Source organism: Ricinus communis, chromosome 2 (assembly GCF_019578655.1).
Source record: "Ricinus communis isolate WT05 ecotype wild-type chromosome 2, ASM1957865v1, whole genome shotgun sequence".
NCBI lineage: Eukaryota > Viridiplantae > Streptophyta > Magnoliopsida > Malpighiales > Euphorbiaceae > Ricinus > Ricinus communis.
The window spans coordinates 3,011,030-3,028,120 of NC_063257.1; the positions used below are offsets into that span (position 1 = coordinate 3,011,030).

The window sequence follows — 17,091 nt, forward strand, 5'->3', positions numbered from 1 at the left end:
ACTTTTTAGTTTTGGTATATGGAAATAACTTTAAATATCAGAATTTTTATCCTCATTAAACCTATTTTAAATTGTTATCAATTTCTACATGATTTTCATAGTATTATTTTATACGGGTGAATATTTCAATAGAGAACTTAAATTTAATTTTTTTAAATTAAGAGAATATTTATTATAGTTATTGTAGTAACAATAACCGCACAACATATTGATAATGGACTAACTAATATTAGAGACATTGTAAATACTGAAATAAAACTTCATCATTATGTTTATGTATCAAAATTATTGACATATGTAATCTATTTTTTAAAGTTCAGTTATCGATTTCAAAATTAATAAAACGTACAAATATAACCTACCAGATAAAAAACAACATGAAGGCATCTCTATCCTTATTAAAGTATCAGCAAATCCAACTTAATAATTAAGTATATCAATTATATCTTTCTAAGAGCAATAAATTTTCCATGTGGTGACCTAGCTTCACGAAGCTCCTTCTCCCTTGCCAGTACTTATCAAATTACCAAAATCTGATTAGGAAAAGAACGTCAACAATGAACATAATTAAAGAATTAAGCATTCGTTTGAGAGATGGAGAACAAATGGAGGCATAACCATTTAGTCCTTTTATAAACTTACTTCACGAGTGCCTCTTCATTCGTAGCCTTATAAGCAGGCTCAAAGACACCACTGTCCAAATTAACCCTTGCAACTCGTTTCTTAAGCAATTCTTCCCCTACTTTTATAAGATTATTCAAATTTTCTTCTGTGGCAATATCCACTGAAGCCAGATTTCCAGTTGGTGTATCATCTTCAATCCGAATATTATTTTCTTGAGAGTGAAGAGCCTGAAAAGCAGTGGAGATGTGATAATCAACCATGTCGCTGCTTGCTTGCATAAACACATCCACTAATGGAGTAGAGTGTTCACTGGTTAACCATCCCAACGGACCCCATTTTGCCGCTTCAGTAGCATGATACTTTTCTTCAGATTTTGCTGAACCAGTCCCCAAGGACAGGACCAAAAATCGGTTATACTTTTCTTCAGATTTTGCCGGCTCTCTCTATTCTTATCTCAGTTTTTAGTTTTTTTTTTTTCTTTTTAAAGAATAAGAAGATGCTTTAGGAAATAATATAGACATGCAATATAAATATTTATAAGCTTTTCTATCGTAACGTTGATTGTACGTTGAAATAATAGAAAGGCTTCAAGCATAATTAAATTCAAGAAACTAAAAAGGGATTGCTCCTTCTATTTTCTTGATCATGCTCCTGACAAGTTGTCTTCTATTCTTTCAGCTCTTTTTGTGTACCAAAAAAATATAATAAAGAAACAAATGCATCTGTTATTCTCCCATCATGGATAGAGCAGAGCACTTAAAAATTTGCAGTTCGAGTCTATTTAAAACTAGCAGATCCCAACAAAAATATCGGATTATTACTTTGGATCAACATGTTCTTTTCTCAGCATCTCTTCTTCATGTGTACAACAGAATTTAAATAAAGATCAACTTGGAGACCACGGCACTCCTCAACCTACTTGATCAGGTTCCTTCATTATTGCCCAGGCACGTACTGTACTTCTATCTGAAAAAACAAATAATAAGTAAGCAAACTGGCGGCAAAACCATAATATATTACGTAGTCATATGCATAGTTTTTATCATATATATTTAGATACAGAATATGACAATCTCATAGGTGCAATCTAGTCTGATTCTCATTGCAATGTAATAATAGTAATACCACATCATCGTGAAATGTAAAACCCGTTTAGACTCTTGATTGGGGCCTAATCCGCATATGCTTATGGACTTTAAATTGTTGGACTTCCAATTCAATCGGTTCCAGCCGAAGCTACAAGGCCCACAATTGCTTTTGTTGTGGCACTTTAGGCTCAAAATAAAATTTTAGTGAGCTTCTTACAGAAATTTAAGAAGGCCCCAGTTTTTAATGATTTGTCCAGTTTAGAACCTTTAAGTTTAGGAGAGAACAACCCAATCTGGATATGCTCATTTTTTATTTAGTAGACGAAAACATATTTAAAATTTATCCTTTCAAGGTTGTCATTTTTAAATTTCAAAGAAACAACAAACTCATTGTTACTAAATTATAAGCAAATTAAATGTGATAATTATAGATATGACAATTAAAACTTTAAAATAATTATTTGTTTATCATATTTAAAATTTAATCATGATAATATTCATAGATCTTTTTCTTAATATTAAATATTGGAATTGCTCTTGGATTCTAATAATTATAACAATACTGCAGAATTAGTAATTAATTTAGTTACTTAAATCATACAAGAAAAAAGAATAAATTGGAAAAAACTAATTGCTTTAAGGGGAAAAAGGAAGAAAAGATTTGTGGGCCGTTTTGTAACTTTGTTAACGATAATAAAAGCTAACTGTCAATAAAATTAAATTTCTAAGGGCAGGAAAGGAAAATATTGGAAAAAGTATCTGCAACTCGTATAAATACCAGAAAAGCAGAACTCTTTATTTCAAGTCTTGTCTTGTTACCAAAGAAAAACCCCTCCCCAAATAAATCTTGTGTGTTTGTTAACCGAGAAAGTACGAGAAAGTGAAAGAGAAATGTCAGGCATGGAGCGATTGCAAAGAATGTTTGCAGGTGCAGGAGGCGCTTTAGGTCACCCACCTCCCGATTCTCCCACTCTTGATTCATCGGAGCAAGTATATATATCCTCTCTCGCCCTCCTCAAAATGCTCAAGCACGGTACCATTATCAGCTTTTTTTATCTATTTGCTTCATTAATTGTTAGGGTCTTGTTGAAAGATTTGTGTTATTTGCAACTGTAGCTAAAGTTGCGGTTTGTTTTTATGGATTTGATGTAATTTAGGGTTTGCTTTTATAGATTTGATATGATTTAGGGTCTTTGTAATTGTAGATTTCTATTTTGTGAAATTGTGCGTTTTATCGAATAAACAGGAAGAGCTGGGGTTCCTATGGAAGTGATGGGATTGATGCTTGGAGAGTTTGTGGATGAATATACTGTTCGTGTTGTTGATGTTTTTGCAATGCCACAAAGTGGTACTGGTGTTAGTGTTGAAGCTGTTGATCATGTTTTCCAGACTAATATGCTTGATATGCTCAAACAGACTGGAAGGTATTCTTCAACGATGTCGCCCTGATTGTCAGATAATTTTGTTATAGTTTGGCTGTCCTTTGTCACTTGGTCAAACCAGCATTTTATTTGCTTTCTTGCATGGTATTGTTTTGGAAGGGGATTATGGTTCCATATACAGTGGTCTAAAAGTGTTTCTGTTACTGATTGGGGCTTAAACACAGAAGAGATGTCAATTGAGAATATGTTAATGATAAATCTCTTACTTGGATAAGTATCAGAGGTGTAAAAGGTGAGAAATCTGATGGATGTGAGGGTCGAAGGCTTGTTCTTCCGATTGAGATTTGTTCAAGCATAATTATTGGTACTCTTAGATGCTTTATACAATTAGAACAGATGGGATTGATTATTGATGCCGTAATACTCTGCAATACATTGTGTATTGGTTTGTAGCTGCTGTTTTGTAGCTCTGAGAATTTTGATGTGACATGTTGATGTTAAAAGGAGCACCATTTAAAATTTTCTATAATTGTATGCGTTCACTTAATGAAATTTTTTGGCTACTTACTAAAGCATTTGAGGTTTATACATCTTCTGGAAAATATGTTGATAGTCAATCTTTCTTTCTCTTGAGTTCTTTTCCTCGCTATGTTTGCAAGCTCCCTTGGAAAGTAGCTTATTTCATTTCTTTGGTTTTGCAGGCCAGAGATGGTTGTTGGATGGTACCACTCTCATCCTGGATTTGGCTGTTGGCTCTCTGGTGTTGATATAAACACCCAACAGGTATTGTATAGTATTTACTTAGTTCTGATGATTTTAATTTACATTGACCTTGATTTATATACTATCGCACCCTTTTATTACTTTTGAGGTTGCTGTCATTTGCTGGAATTTTTTTTCTAAATATATATAGAAGGTTGAAAAATAACATTATGACATTTCATACATCATCTCCTCTCCCAATTACACAGATGAAATAAAGTACTTAGGTGTAAGTTGCATCAGAAGAAATTCCTAGCTCACTTTCAGGATATAGGTACAGCTGCTGATCTAAACTGGTACTGAAGTGGGGTTGTAAATTGAATGTTTTCTACTTTCTAGGAGTTCTGCAAATGACCTGGAATTGATTAGCTTAGATTAGGTCTATTCTTCAGCATGACAACTTCCCTTTGTGTTGCTCTTTTCGAGATTATTACCTCTTTGGTTCTTTTGATCTGGCACCACCTTTATGATGTTAATATTGTGTTCAGAGTTTTGAAGCTCTAAATCAACGAGCTGTGGCAGTTGTGGTGGATCCAATTCAGAGTGTTAAAGGGAAAGTGGTGATTGATGCTTTTCGTTTGATTAACCCGCAAACAATGATGCTTGGCCAAGAACCGCGGCAGACAACTTCTAACCTTGGGCATCTGAATAAACCATCCATTCAGGTGAATGCATGACCAATAAGTACCTTGTTTTTCGTTCCTTTTCTTTTGATGGCTATTACCCTGTTCCATTATAACCTTTCCTCGACAATTTCAGGCGTTGATCCATGGACTGAACAGGCACTATTATTCGATAGCTATTAATTACAGAAAGAATGAACTTGAGGAAAAAATGCTTCTTAACCTGCACAAAAAGAAGTGGACAGATGGATTGACACTAAAGCGGTTTGATACTCATTCTAAAACCAATGAGCAGACTGTTCAGGTGAGTGATTAATACAAAATTAGACATGACTGTTTCTTTGGTGTGTTTTCATTATGTAATTGAAAACCCAAGGCAAAGGTGCTGAAATTTTGAACTGGTTAATAATTTGATTTCTTAGGTAGTCACAAGATGGTTTTGCACCATCCGACATTTATGAGCCCAAGCCTTATAGTTGTATGGGTTATTATTATGGTGGACCTAGCGAACATCCCTAATGTCTTTTGGATTATTCAGGACATCAGCCAGTTTAATTTCATTATTCATGCATGGTTATTTGTAGGCAAACATGGTTATGCTTTTCGGTATTTTAACTGATGTGACCTTGGTGCATTTTGCAATGAGCAGGAGATGCTGAACTTGGCTATTAAATACAATAAGGCAGTGCAAGAGGAAGATGAGCTACCACCTGAGAAGCTAGCAATTGCAAATGTGGGAAGGCAAGATGCGAAGAAGCATCTTGAAGAGCATGTTTCTAATCTGATGTCTTCCAACATAGTTCAAACTTTGGGTACCATGCTCGACACAGTTGTTTTCTAGTGTCATGTCTGTATTCTCTCTAGAGTCCTCACCTTTCTTCATTGATTCAGGTAGAATCCTTTTCCTTTCCTGAACTCGAAGTAGAACATTGAATATGTACTTTATATTGGATTTATTTAGTTGTTTCTGGTCGTGTTGCATTGGACTTGTATGTCGTGACTTCGTGATTGCATATCGGTAGTTGGGTTGTTGGAATGACAAGAATGTCTCATCTCTTCCTCAATGTGAGCTGCCCGTAACATAGATGTTTAATTTAGGAATAAGGTTCAATTTAGCCTGCGAATTTTACAGTCAGGTTCAATTTGACCTTTTTTCACTTTTATGTTCAATTTAACTCCCTGAACTTTTCGAATAGGTCCAATGTAGCCATTTTCTAAAGGAGCTTGTTACACGTTATAACAAGAGTGAAAAAACGGCCAAATTGAGTTTGGCTGAAAAGTTTGAGGACCAAATTGAACTCTCGTGATAAGCCAAAGAGCCAAATTAAATTTTATTTTTTTCTAAGTTAAAATTAAAAATAAATATTATTTTTTATTAAATTACCACAAATCAATAAAACATTGAAATCAACTCACCATCCACAAATCAATAAAGAATTTAGCACTTTATTAGTTTTTATATGAATTTTATCAATTAATTTAAAATTTAAAATATATGAAAAAAAACTAATATATAAATTTAATTATATAATTAAATCAATTACAATATAAGTTATTTTTAAGGGTCAAATTAAGCTGCATAAAAAGTTAAGTGGCTAAATTGAGTTATATTAAAAGTAATTAGATTTCTATAGCATTTTCTGAAATTCTAGATTTTGTTTTATTAAGTGAAATACCAGTTTTTTTGTTTGATTCATCATTTATAATATTTTAAACTAGTCTTAGTCTGTATAAGAAGTTGAATATCTCTGGAAGTCCTTCAGTTACGACCTAATAGCCATCATCCTATAGGCGGCCTGGAAGTTTCAGCGAATCAGTAGAATATGGTGATCGATTTTATGGCTTCATTATTTTGACAAAACTCAATTCTACATGGACCACTCATATGCTCAATAATGTGTGGAAAGAGGGTTGGTTTTCTTTTTCAATTTCCTCCTATCCTCGTGCGCTTATCCGCTTGTGAATTTTTATCTTTTATTTGAACTGTATCATTAAGAAGATTTGTTTGAAAATAATGATAACTAAAATAAACTAAATGCCTCAAAAGCAAAAGCTAGCAATGGAAATCAACCTCATAAACCACCACTTGCAGATTAGCTTTCTTTTTATTTGCCCCCATAAAATGACACTTCAAAGGAACTTAATCAAACTCAAAATCCTCACATGGATCAGTATCTCACAATAGAAATAAGGCACTGTTTATGAAGGTCATGCTTGGCTGAAGAAAGAATCCAGACGCTTGAACAAGCTCTTAGCATTGTCACAATTTGGATCAAATATATGGAAGACATGATCCACTCCTTTTATTTCCATAATCTCTGCAGTCCCTTGCCATCTACTGCTCACTAACTTTCCATAGTAAAGCCTTCCTCTATCACTCAGTATGTCTTTTTCTGCAACAACAACCAGCACTTTGTTGCAAGCCAAGCCTTCAAGACTAGGGGATCCTTCTGTAAATGGGTTAATGAGTGGATCATCACACCCTTTCGCAGATGGACAGGTGAACGTCCACCAGTTGTCCACCATTGATTTCCTGAACTGGTCCGTTATTTCTATTCCAATCGGATCTTTTCCCCAAAAGTAAGGAAAGATCATGGCAATCCCTTGAATCTTCAGTTCTCTACCCAATTCTGATCCCTTAAGCTTCAACGCCAAATGATGCGCCATATTAGCACCGCAACTATCACCTGCCAAGAATACTTTCCCGATGTCAGCGTAATCCTTGAGCCATGCATCAGTTTTTGCATGAGTAGCCACCCACTTCAGTGCAGCCCAAGAGTCTTCATATCCTGCTGGGAGAGGGTTCTCGGGGGCTAACCTATAGTCAATCGAGACAAGAATGATTTTAGCCTCAGCTACTATCTTGTTAAGACACTGATGGTACTTGGGATCGGCAGTAGATGATATGAAAAAGCCTCCACCGTGATATTATATTGCAAGAGGAAGCTTTTGGCCAACTTTTGTTGATCTGGGTCTGTAGAATCTAGCTGAAACGCCAGTTTCTTGTATGATAACAGTGTCTACAGACAAAACATCAGATTCAGGATCCAATCCTGCAGGAGCAACTTCTGTTCCCGCAAGTCTTTCAATACTTCCATCATTGTACTGTCGAAGGTAAGGAAAAACATCATGAGATACTTCTGCTTTGATGGAATCCATCTGGAAGCAAAGAGAGAGAGAATGAAAAGATTCTGAATTCTATGAGCAGTGAATGATGTGTTTCTATGTTATAGACACATATATATACGACAAAAGGATGGACCATTCTTGCCTCCATGATGAGCAGATCTGTATCAGAACATAATTTCTTTTCTTCAGAGTAACAATATTGTTTTTGTTTCTTCTGTTTACTTCTATCCTGGATAAAATCGTCACTTCGATTCATTTGAATTGTGTAGTTCCGTTGACTAAATTGGTTGCCTGTTTTCTTGGTGGAATTCCATATTTAGACACTTTAATTTTGATTGTTTAATCTCTTCTCAATTATATTTTTATAATTTATTAAATATTTCTATATTTATATAAATTATATATGTATGCGTAATATAAATAAATATGTTAAATAAAAATATATATTTAAAATTATTTAACTAATATGGAAAATAAATAAATTATTTTAAATTATATAAAAAACTAAAATATTAATGTAGTGAAATAATTAAAATTCAAGTATCTAACTATATATATTTTTAAAAGATATGTGGATTTTGCAGCTCACACTTTTGTAATAGCTGTAATTTCTCAGACTTTGAAGAATGATTTATTACTTTTCATATTATTGATGTAATTGTTTTTTATAATCGTTAATATGAGTTTTCATTTTTCAGAAAAGAAAAGTGTCTGAGTATTCATTTAGCTTTTTGTTTAGTGCTGTTTTTTATGGTCAATTTTTTGTAGTCCATTTATTTCAAAGTATTTTATAGATCACAGGATTTTAACATTAAGTTGCTATAATTAAAAATGCAGGATATGAAAAAGTGATCACATTTGTGAGGTGGATGAAAACTTTCTGGCACTTTTAGATAAATTCAAAAACTTCATCCTGGAATGTAAGATTTTCTACATATTACGAGAAAAGGACAATGTGTGTATGCCACTGTATATATGAACAATTATCCATGAATTTACACATGAACAACAGTCCACGCATAGACATAATCCTGTTTCAGTGGAGGAGTTGTTCCTCTAACGAACAAACTTGTCATATCAATGGGATTTTAGCCCCGTTTTCCCCGGACCAAAATCTTCGATCTCAAAGTCTTTTTGAATTATTAGTTTTAGAATTATTCTGTTTTATTTTTTTTTAATTTAATAAAATTAAAATTTATATTTAAGAAGACATTAACTTATTTGAGTTTGATTTACTTTTTAGAAAAATAATAATTTAGAAGACTATATATCTCAAATGGGTTTTTAGGAAACTTTTATTGAGGTCTTGAAATCCTAATTAATTGATAAAGATGGCGATGGCAATGGCAATAAATAATAGACATAGCTTATTAAAATATAGTGAAGGTTTACTTGGACAGAACAGAAGCATGGAGCTTGAGTTGTGACCAGCGAAATAGATTTGTTTTTGTTTCTTTCATATTACGAAAAGAATTTGTTTGGTTTATATCATCATTTGGTTTTATTCGGATACTTTATTTATGCAAGTCAATTTGAAGCTTCCTCTAATATATATATATATATATTTGGTATTTAGTTAATTGTTTTTTTTTCTTTTTCTATTTTGCTTATTACATCACCGTTCTAAGTTGAAATGATTAACAAGTTACAATGGAAATTCATGCTTATAGTTAATTAATTTATTAGGTGCCATTAATACTGAAATGTTATCTTTTGAAGGAGAGAAGGGTTATCTGTTGAAGTTCTTGCGGAGGGAAGTTAAAGAAGTCATAGCCATTCATTCAGATATTAGCCGAGTTATGAAGGTTGGTGGAAGTTTAACTGTTAGTTTCTCTAATTTCTTTGCTATAAAATGAGTTAGGTTTTGCTTTGAATTGAATTCATTAATTGAAAGCGTCAGCAATACCTTTACATATCAAATCAATGGTTAAACAGATCAACACGACCCTCCCACATCCATTATTATCTATACTTTAGTGCTCAAATTATATTTTGGAATTTTCTTTTTCCTACATCAAAATTGGAGTCCGTATTATCAGAAAAGTCAAGAGTTTTGATTTGTCTGCCATTTCATATTATTACTCAAATAATTAAATATAATACTATTCATATTAGTGACGCATTACTCTAATAATTACTTATTTGCGTGTAAATTATCGTAACCTTAATCCTCTTATAGATAATGTATTTACACGTTGTAACAGGAAAAGAAAAAAAAAATTGTCCAATGTACTAAAAGTGATTCCAATTATACACTTCTCGCAAGGGGGCTGAACATACAGCATTATTGAAGAAATCGGTAATTTTCATTTGAATTGCCATTGCCACCATTGAACCATCTAAAGGAACTCCATAATGTGGTGTGGGTCTACTGGATATATATATATTCTGTTTCTTTTCTGATAATGACTCAGTCATGAACATCTTTAATATAATAGTGGTAAAAAAGTGTAATAAGACTGTAAAGAAAAGAAGAAAAGAATAAATAATCGTTGAGTGGATGTCCCGCGTGAAATTAGAATCTTACTGAAAAAGACGGTTACAATAGAGAAGGTAATAGATTTTAATCTTTTCATGTAAAAACAAATGTCGATAGTATTGGCATTGGAAAATCTACTTGTAAAGAAAAGAAACACTTAAACTTTTACTTCCCCACATAAACTGATACAAAGCCAACTGCAAATATATATATATATGATTAACAAGACCCTATAGCTATGCTTGGTTGATGTAAGAAGCCCAGCGCTTGATCAAGACACGAGCATTGTCACAGTCAGGATTAAAGATATGAAAGACATGATCTTCGCCTTTTGTCTCCACAATCTCTGCCTTTCCTTTCCACCCACTTTTTACCAAATTTTCATAATAAAACTGCCCTCTTTCGCACAGTATATCTTTCTCAGCAGTAAAAACAAGAACACTTTCACAGCCCAAACCTTTAACACTCGGAGCTCCATCAGCAAAAGGATTAATCAACGGATCATCACACCCTTTATCAGAGGGACAGACAAACATCCACCAAGTATCGACCATTGATTTTCTAAGACTATCGTTCACCTCTTTCCCGATAGGATCTTTTCCCCAAAAGTAAGGATGAATCATAACAATCCCTTTAATCTTCATATTCGGATTAACCCGCAAGCCTAAATGGTGTACAATGTTAGCACCAGCACTATCACCAGCTAAAAACAACCGTCCAAAATCTGCATAATCCTCGAGCCACGGCTCGCCGCGTCCGCCACTTCCTACCCACTGAAGGGCAGTCCCGGAGTCCCCATAAGCAGCAGGAAGCGGATTTTCTGGGGCTAACCTGTAGTCAACAGAGACAACAATGACGTTAGCTTGTGAAACTAGCTGGTTCATGCAGTGATGGTACTTGGGTTCTGCCGCTGATGCTATGCAAAAGGCTCCACCATGAAAATATATTAACACGGGAAGCTTTTGACTAATTTTAACGGAATCTGGACGGTAGAGTCTTGCAGAGAGAGTGGCTTGTTGTGAGATAGTGATAAAAATGTCTTTGGATAAAACACGTGTTTGAGAATCGAAACCTGCAGGTGCAACTTCTGTTCCTGCATATCTCTGGATGGTTCCGTCAGCGTATACACGAAGATAAGGGAAAACATCCTTGGATACTTCCTTGCTCGGAGACATTTTGGGGGATAAGAAGAGAGAGAGAGAAAGAGAAAGAAAGAGTTATTAGGGAAGACTCAAAGAAGATACATATTAGCTAACGGATGGGATTGAAAAGAGACGAAAAAGTTGGGCCTCTTATGGACAGAAAAGAAGCTAAGAAGAAGAAAAAAGAAAGGGTGTAGCTTTCACTTCCGTAGTAACGAGGGTGGACGGTGAAGGTAAAATCAAAGAGTGTAGTTTTGTTGGGAGGTATTAGGTGTACAATAATGTGAGAAACTAACTTGGAGGTTTAACACTTAGGGTACGGACTATTCTGGACATTTTTTATATAAATATTCTGAAAGATACTTAATTATTTTAAGCATATTATTACATATACACATCATAATATTAATAAATAAGTAGTACTTAATTTATGCAAGTTTTGCTTGTAGGAGTCCAACTATTTAGGTCGAAATTTATTGCAAAGCCATCCAATGGGAAGAGATGTGTTGCAGTTGGCATTCTTTTGTACTTCTTGTAAGCGAAGGAAGATATACACACGCGTGTCTTGTCAGATGATTGCTGCTTAGAAGTCATTTCAAACTTTTAAACAAAAACAAATAGAGCCATGCTTGAAGAAATCTTTCATTATTAGCTTGTACCGTATCTTGTAATAAGACCGTACTCTAACTTTTAGGTTCCTGTATTATTTTCTTGAAAGCAAAGCAATAGAGTTTGTCTTGGGGAAGAACCTTTCTTTTGTTATTGAAATTTTGTTTTACTATTTTATGGGGTTAATGTTAAATTTCTTTGGTTTTAGCAGATAAAATTGCGTTTTTCTTTTATTCCAAGACGACATGCCCTGATATTTAACTATAACTTTTTTGACATATTCCAGATTTATAAGAAACTGATTTGAAATACGAAATCTTAGATAAAAGACAAAGAATAGTGCATACATTATCCTATCAAAGGAAAGGCATATCTCTGTTGAAGAAAGCAGCCAAGCCTTTGATCAAATCCTTCGCTTTGTCACATTCCAGATCATACAGATGGAAGCCATGGCCCTCTCCTTCTGTCTCATCAATCTCAACCACACCCATCCATCCACTCCTACTCAGTGCCTGGTAATACAGCCACCCTCTCTCTTTCAACACATCTTTCTCAGCCACACTCACTAATACCCTCTTACACCCTAGACCAACTAGGCTCGGCCCATCATTCGCCACTGGATTGACCCGCGGGTCATCATTATCTGGGTTGGACGGACAAATAAAAGGCCATAATCTGTCCACTGATGCTTTACTTTCCGGATCAATTCCCTCCGACCCAATCGGATCGGAACCCCAAAAATATGGGTGGACCAAAGCAATCCCAAGAAGCCCAATACCAAGGCCAGACTCAGAATCCCCAGCAGCTATGGCCATGTTATGAGCAATGTTGGCGCCGGCGCTTTCCCCAGCCAAAAACATTCTTCCAAAATCTGCATGGTCATTTAACCAAGGCTCAGGTCCATTACTATCACAATGAGAAACTATCCAATTAAGTGCAGCCCATGAATCTTCATAAGCAACAGGAATGGGATGCTCAGGAGCTTTCCTATAGTTAAACAGAAACAGCGACAACATTAGCCTCAGCTACTAGTTTGGTCAGATAGCTATGGTACTTGACAGTGAATGGGGAAGAGATGCAGAAGGCACCGCCGTGGAAGAAGACAAGGAGAGGGAACTTCTGTTTAGGGTGATTGAGTTTAGGGAGGTAAAGGCGAGCAGAGATGTTAATGTCGGGTCCAAGAGTTGTAGCAACATCTTTGGAAGAGAGACCAGGCAAAAGATTGGATGATGGAGGGACGTAGTCTGTGTCGCGGAGTCTTTCGACATGGCCGTCTTTGTAGAGTCGGACAATGCCTGGGAGCTCACGGGCTACATCTTGGTTGCTCGAGTCCATTGTGGAAGATGGAGATGGATATATTGGGGCTTTTCTCATCCTTTCATTTATATTTATACAAGCCAGTGGATGATTGAATGGGTCGTGTTTATCCATATTGATCACTGCAGAGCTACGGGTTTTGATAGACGTGGCTGCTCCATGTTCTTGAATTGCACGGGATTAATCAAATTGTAACAGAACAATTTGTAATTTTCACTCATCTTCCTTTATTTATATTTTTCTTTTGGCGACATTTCTCAGCATGAAAGATTTGACTTCATAATTAAAAAAAGGTGATTTCTGATTCTAATTAATCGGGATTGGTATTGCGCTGTTTATCATAAAACGTCAAAAGGAGATCCGCGTTTCAATTATTTTCACCTCCTAAATTAATTTGTCAGTTTTACATATTTTTCTTGCACATGAATTCATGAAGCACACAGGAGACATCTTCTTGAATGGAAGCAGATTTCGGCGCGTCTCTTGAAATCCCACAGTAGTCAATTGACCCTCGCGATGCATAAATACTGCTCTATAAATCAAACTACATTCAATAATATTTTATAGTTTTGACAAATACATTATTATATTGTTTAGATTTTATTTTACCAAAAGAGAAAAAGAAAAAAGAAACCACTTCTCTTAAGAATTAAGGAATATTCCTATATTTTTTTTGAAGAATATCAAGAGAAATCTTTCAAAATTAACCTTAAAATTTGATATTATTTTCTCACATGTATAATATTAATATAACTAATAAGTCCCTGTAATTCTAAACTTAAAACTAAATTTTTTAAATACTTTTATCACTAAATAAATTAGTCAAATATTTATACAAGATTAATAACAAATAAATAAATTTAACAAAACTTTCTATGTAAAATTGTTTAGAAATAATATATGATAAAAATAAAATGACATGATTTTTTTTTTTTAAGGAAAAATGGTAGAGCTTTGTAGTTTATAAATAAGCAATTAATATTTTAAAAAAATTTATATACAAATAAAATTTAAAATGTAAATAAAATCATAAGGGAATTTTATAATTTGTATAGATAAAATTAAGGCAAAGCTAAACAACGGAAAGAAATATAGTAATCTATAAAAAAAATAAAAATAAATAAATAACATTTTATTTTACTATACTGATTGATATTATTTCCTTGCATATAAGAGCACTTGTAACTATGGCATAAAATTCCTTTTTCAAAAAAGAAAAAGACTGTGACATAAAATTCAAAACGGCCAGAAACCCAAAACAAAAAGGCTCTTCAAGATCCATTGGTCTCAATTCAGCCCACAATTTACCATTCTGGGCCGCCGAAACATAAAATGATTTGTCTTTAGAGTCTGCATGTGACGTGCCGATCCTACGTCACTTTTCTCAAACATGCGTCCTCTTTGCTGAATTCTTTGATAATCACCACCACCGTCATTTTTTAACCAAATTTGCTTTCTGCTCAGTCGTGACTGCTTTCTGTTCACCTATCAGACAACGAATACAGACACACAATGGAAAAGAAGATGGTCTTACTTAGATCCATATGCCGCGCTGCCTGTTTCCGGTCTTCACGTATCGCCGATGCTTTTACCCAGCACCACCTCCTCCCCCACCACTTGTCTTCTTCTCGATCTATCTTCTCTCTCGCCTCCTCTTCCAATCGCGTCTCTTCTGGTACTCTTTCTCTTTTTCACCTCTGTTTTTAAATATCCTTCTGTATCTTTCTTTTCTCGCCTCTATGCTGTCCTTTCCTAATTCAATCAAGACTTTACAAGAGTATATAGGCCTTGTCTTTTAATACACTTATATTATTTCCCATTCTTCTATCATAAAATTAGGGTTTTTCTTCGATTAAGAATCTCTCTTTATGATTAAAGAAATGTTAATTTCACACGGGCTTCTTAATTATGTATGTTCCAATCGAAGTCGATTATTAAGTTGAGCAACAGTCCTAAATAACTTGCGATGAATGATAGATAGCTCTCATGTCTTATACAGATTTCGGATATCGTTTTTCAATGGGGGTTGGAAATAGACGATGTTTTAGTGAGGATGTAACTCGCTTGCCTGCTATACAAGATCCTCAAGTTAAAAAGGCGTTCAAGAACTTGATGGCTGCAAGTTGGGATGAGCTCCCCGACCCACTACTTTATGATGTGAAGATCGCCTTGTCTAAAAATACTGATGATAAATCTGGCCAAGATATCTTGAAGAATGTGTTCCGTGCAGCTGAAGCTGTTGAGGAATTCGGTGGCATTCTTATGTCTCTTAAAATGGAACTTGATGATAACATTGGATTGAGTGGCGAGGTATTAGATTTCAGTTACTGTTTGTTTATTTGTCTGTATTCTGTTTAGGAATTCTTATACTTTGATGGTTGTAACTTCTTTTTCCCTTTTTCTTTTTCTTGTAGAATGTAAAACCTTTATCAGATGAGTATGCAAATGCGCTTCACACAGCGTTTCAACGATATTCTGCTTATCTGGATGCATTTGGACCTGATGAGGGTTTTCTGCGAAAGAAAGTAGAGATGGAATTAGGATCAAAGATGATATACTTGAAGATGAGGTGCAGTGGGCTTGATTCAGCATGGGGGAAGGTACTAAAATTTGAACGACTCTTTTTAATTGCAGTCTACTGCTTGATTTTAGCTAGACCACATGTGTAGCACTTATGTCAAAACTTCATAGCTCTTGTTTTGTATCGAGAAGCATCATGATTAGGACCTTCTAGTAGTACAGCCTATATGTGGAGAAATCAATATTAAGCAAATTATGTTTTGTTAAGTCACAAGTTAACAGACTGTTCTTGTAGTGGACAAATAGAACAGAGATTCTGTTAGGATAGACCTGCGTGAAATGTTTGATGACTGCTTGTGGAATGTCCTTCAGCCTCAAGCTTTTCTTTGATTTTTTCACTTGCAGTATCCTACTAGCAAACGGAAAGGTAATTATTCAACTGCTAAGATAGTTTGATCTTTCTATTGCAGGTTACCGTCCTTGGAACTTCTGGACTTGCTGGCTCTTATATTGAACAAAGAGCATAAAGCCTATGATGTAATCATGAGCTTTCTGTGTTTGGAATCGTGTTTTTGAATAGTTGGAGGCAAGGTCATTGTATTTTCCTGCCCTCATAGTTGGAATTGATGGCTGTTTAATAAGAGGTTATCTATGCCAGCAGTTTAATATAACTTCTTCATCATCCCTGTTGAAAATTTCTTTCATCCTGCCATTTATAATGAATGACAATTTTTTTGCGCATGTGTTCTTGTACCCCATAGCTGATGAAATAAGGTATGACTATAATGATATGGTCAATGTCTTTGGGAATTTTTTTCTCTCGAGGATTAAAGCGGTCTATTTATGTCTTCTGGGAAGCGGTTTCTTTTGCTATTTGTTAATTTTGTATGAAGCTTAGAAGTGTAAGTTAGTTACTAGATCGTTTCTCCAGTTGCTACTAAATAAATGTTACTGATGGGTTGAGAGCTTGGAAGTGATTGGATGAATAATCTATTGTAGTTTTGATGTGTTACTAGGTGAACTAATGCGTGCTAATTCTCAGATGATCATTTGAATGGATCATGTACAGAGGTGTCTGCAATTTCAGTTGTCTTCGTGAAGAATGTTGAATATGGTTCCAAATTGGTTAAATTGATACATTCGGTTTCTAATGCAGTTCTTTTTCCGACATTGGCTTGGCAAGTTCTTATTTTACAAAGGCTGCAATCACATCTCTTCTAAATATTCAGAAATCCTACGCTTTCATGGACGATAGCCACTACTAGATTTGCTTCTGTGGTTACGGGGTGTACATGGTTTGATTTGAGGGTATATAATATATATCGACCAATTAAATATGGTAGTTTAAAAACAAGTCAAACTGAAAAGTAACTAATAACTGTCCTAGTACACGGTTTGAGCTTTCTTCTTACGCCT

At 34.7% G+C, this 17,091-nt stretch overlaps 5 protein-coding genes across 5 annotated transcripts; 2 read left to right on the plus strand and 3 right to left on the minus strand.

Moving 5' to 3' along the window:
- The first annotated feature begins 2,495 nt into the window (after positions 1 to 2,495).
- On the plus strand, positions 2,496 to 5,543 carry LOC8278906 (26S proteasome non-ATPase regulatory subunit 14 homolog). Its single transcript, XM_002510207.4, has 6 exons — positions 2,496 to 2,745; positions 2,959 to 3,136; positions 3,796 to 3,877; positions 4,345 to 4,521; positions 4,616 to 4,783; positions 5,129 to 5,543. The coding sequence occupies exons 1-6, from the start codon at positions 2,604 to 2,606 to the stop codon at positions 5,318 to 5,320; spliced, it is 939 nt and encodes a 312-aa protein (XP_002510253.2). The 5' UTR covers positions 2,496 to 2,603; the 3' UTR covers positions 5,321 to 5,543.
- Positions 5,544 to 6,287: 744 nt separating this feature from the next.
- On the minus strand, positions 6,288 to 7,772 carry LOC8278905 (probable carboxylesterase 2). The gene has a single exon (XM_048370653.1). It carries the CDS (start codon positions 7,144 to 7,146, stop codon positions 6,688 to 6,690), a length of 459 nt encoding a protein of 152 aa, XP_048226610.1. The 5' UTR covers positions 7,147 to 7,772; the 3' UTR covers positions 6,288 to 6,687.
- A 2,322-nt stretch (positions 7,773 to 10,094) lies between these two features.
- Positions 10,095 to 11,594, minus strand: LOC8278904 (probable carboxylesterase 2). The gene has a single exon (XM_002510205.4). The coding sequence runs from the start codon at positions 11,260 to 11,262 to the stop codon at positions 10,324 to 10,326; it is 939 nt and encodes a 312-aa protein (XP_002510251.1). The 5' UTR covers positions 11,263 to 11,594; the 3' UTR covers positions 10,095 to 10,323.
- On the minus strand, positions 10,788 to 13,403 carry LOC8278903 (probable carboxylesterase 2). The gene is given in 3 exon segments (XM_025157383.2): positions 10,788 to 10,918; positions 12,186 to 12,833; positions 12,835 to 13,403. Coding segments are annotated over 2 exon segments (1,074 nt in total). The 5' UTR covers positions 13,270 to 13,403; the 3' UTR covers positions 10,788 to 10,918; positions 12,186 to 12,194.
- A 1,132-nt stretch (positions 13,404 to 14,535) lies between these two features.
- On the plus strand, positions 14,536 to 16,416 carry LOC8278902 (succinate dehydrogenase subunit 5, mitochondrial). The gene is made up of 4 exons (XM_002510203.4): positions 14,536 to 14,830; positions 15,155 to 15,465; positions 15,570 to 15,755; positions 16,146 to 16,416. The coding sequence occupies exons 1-4, from the start codon at positions 14,668 to 14,670 to the stop codon at positions 16,200 to 16,202; spliced, it is 717 nt and encodes a 238-aa protein (XP_002510249.2). The 5' UTR covers positions 14,536 to 14,667; the 3' UTR covers positions 16,203 to 16,416.
- The last annotated feature ends 675 nt before the right edge of the window (positions 16,417 to 17,091 follow it).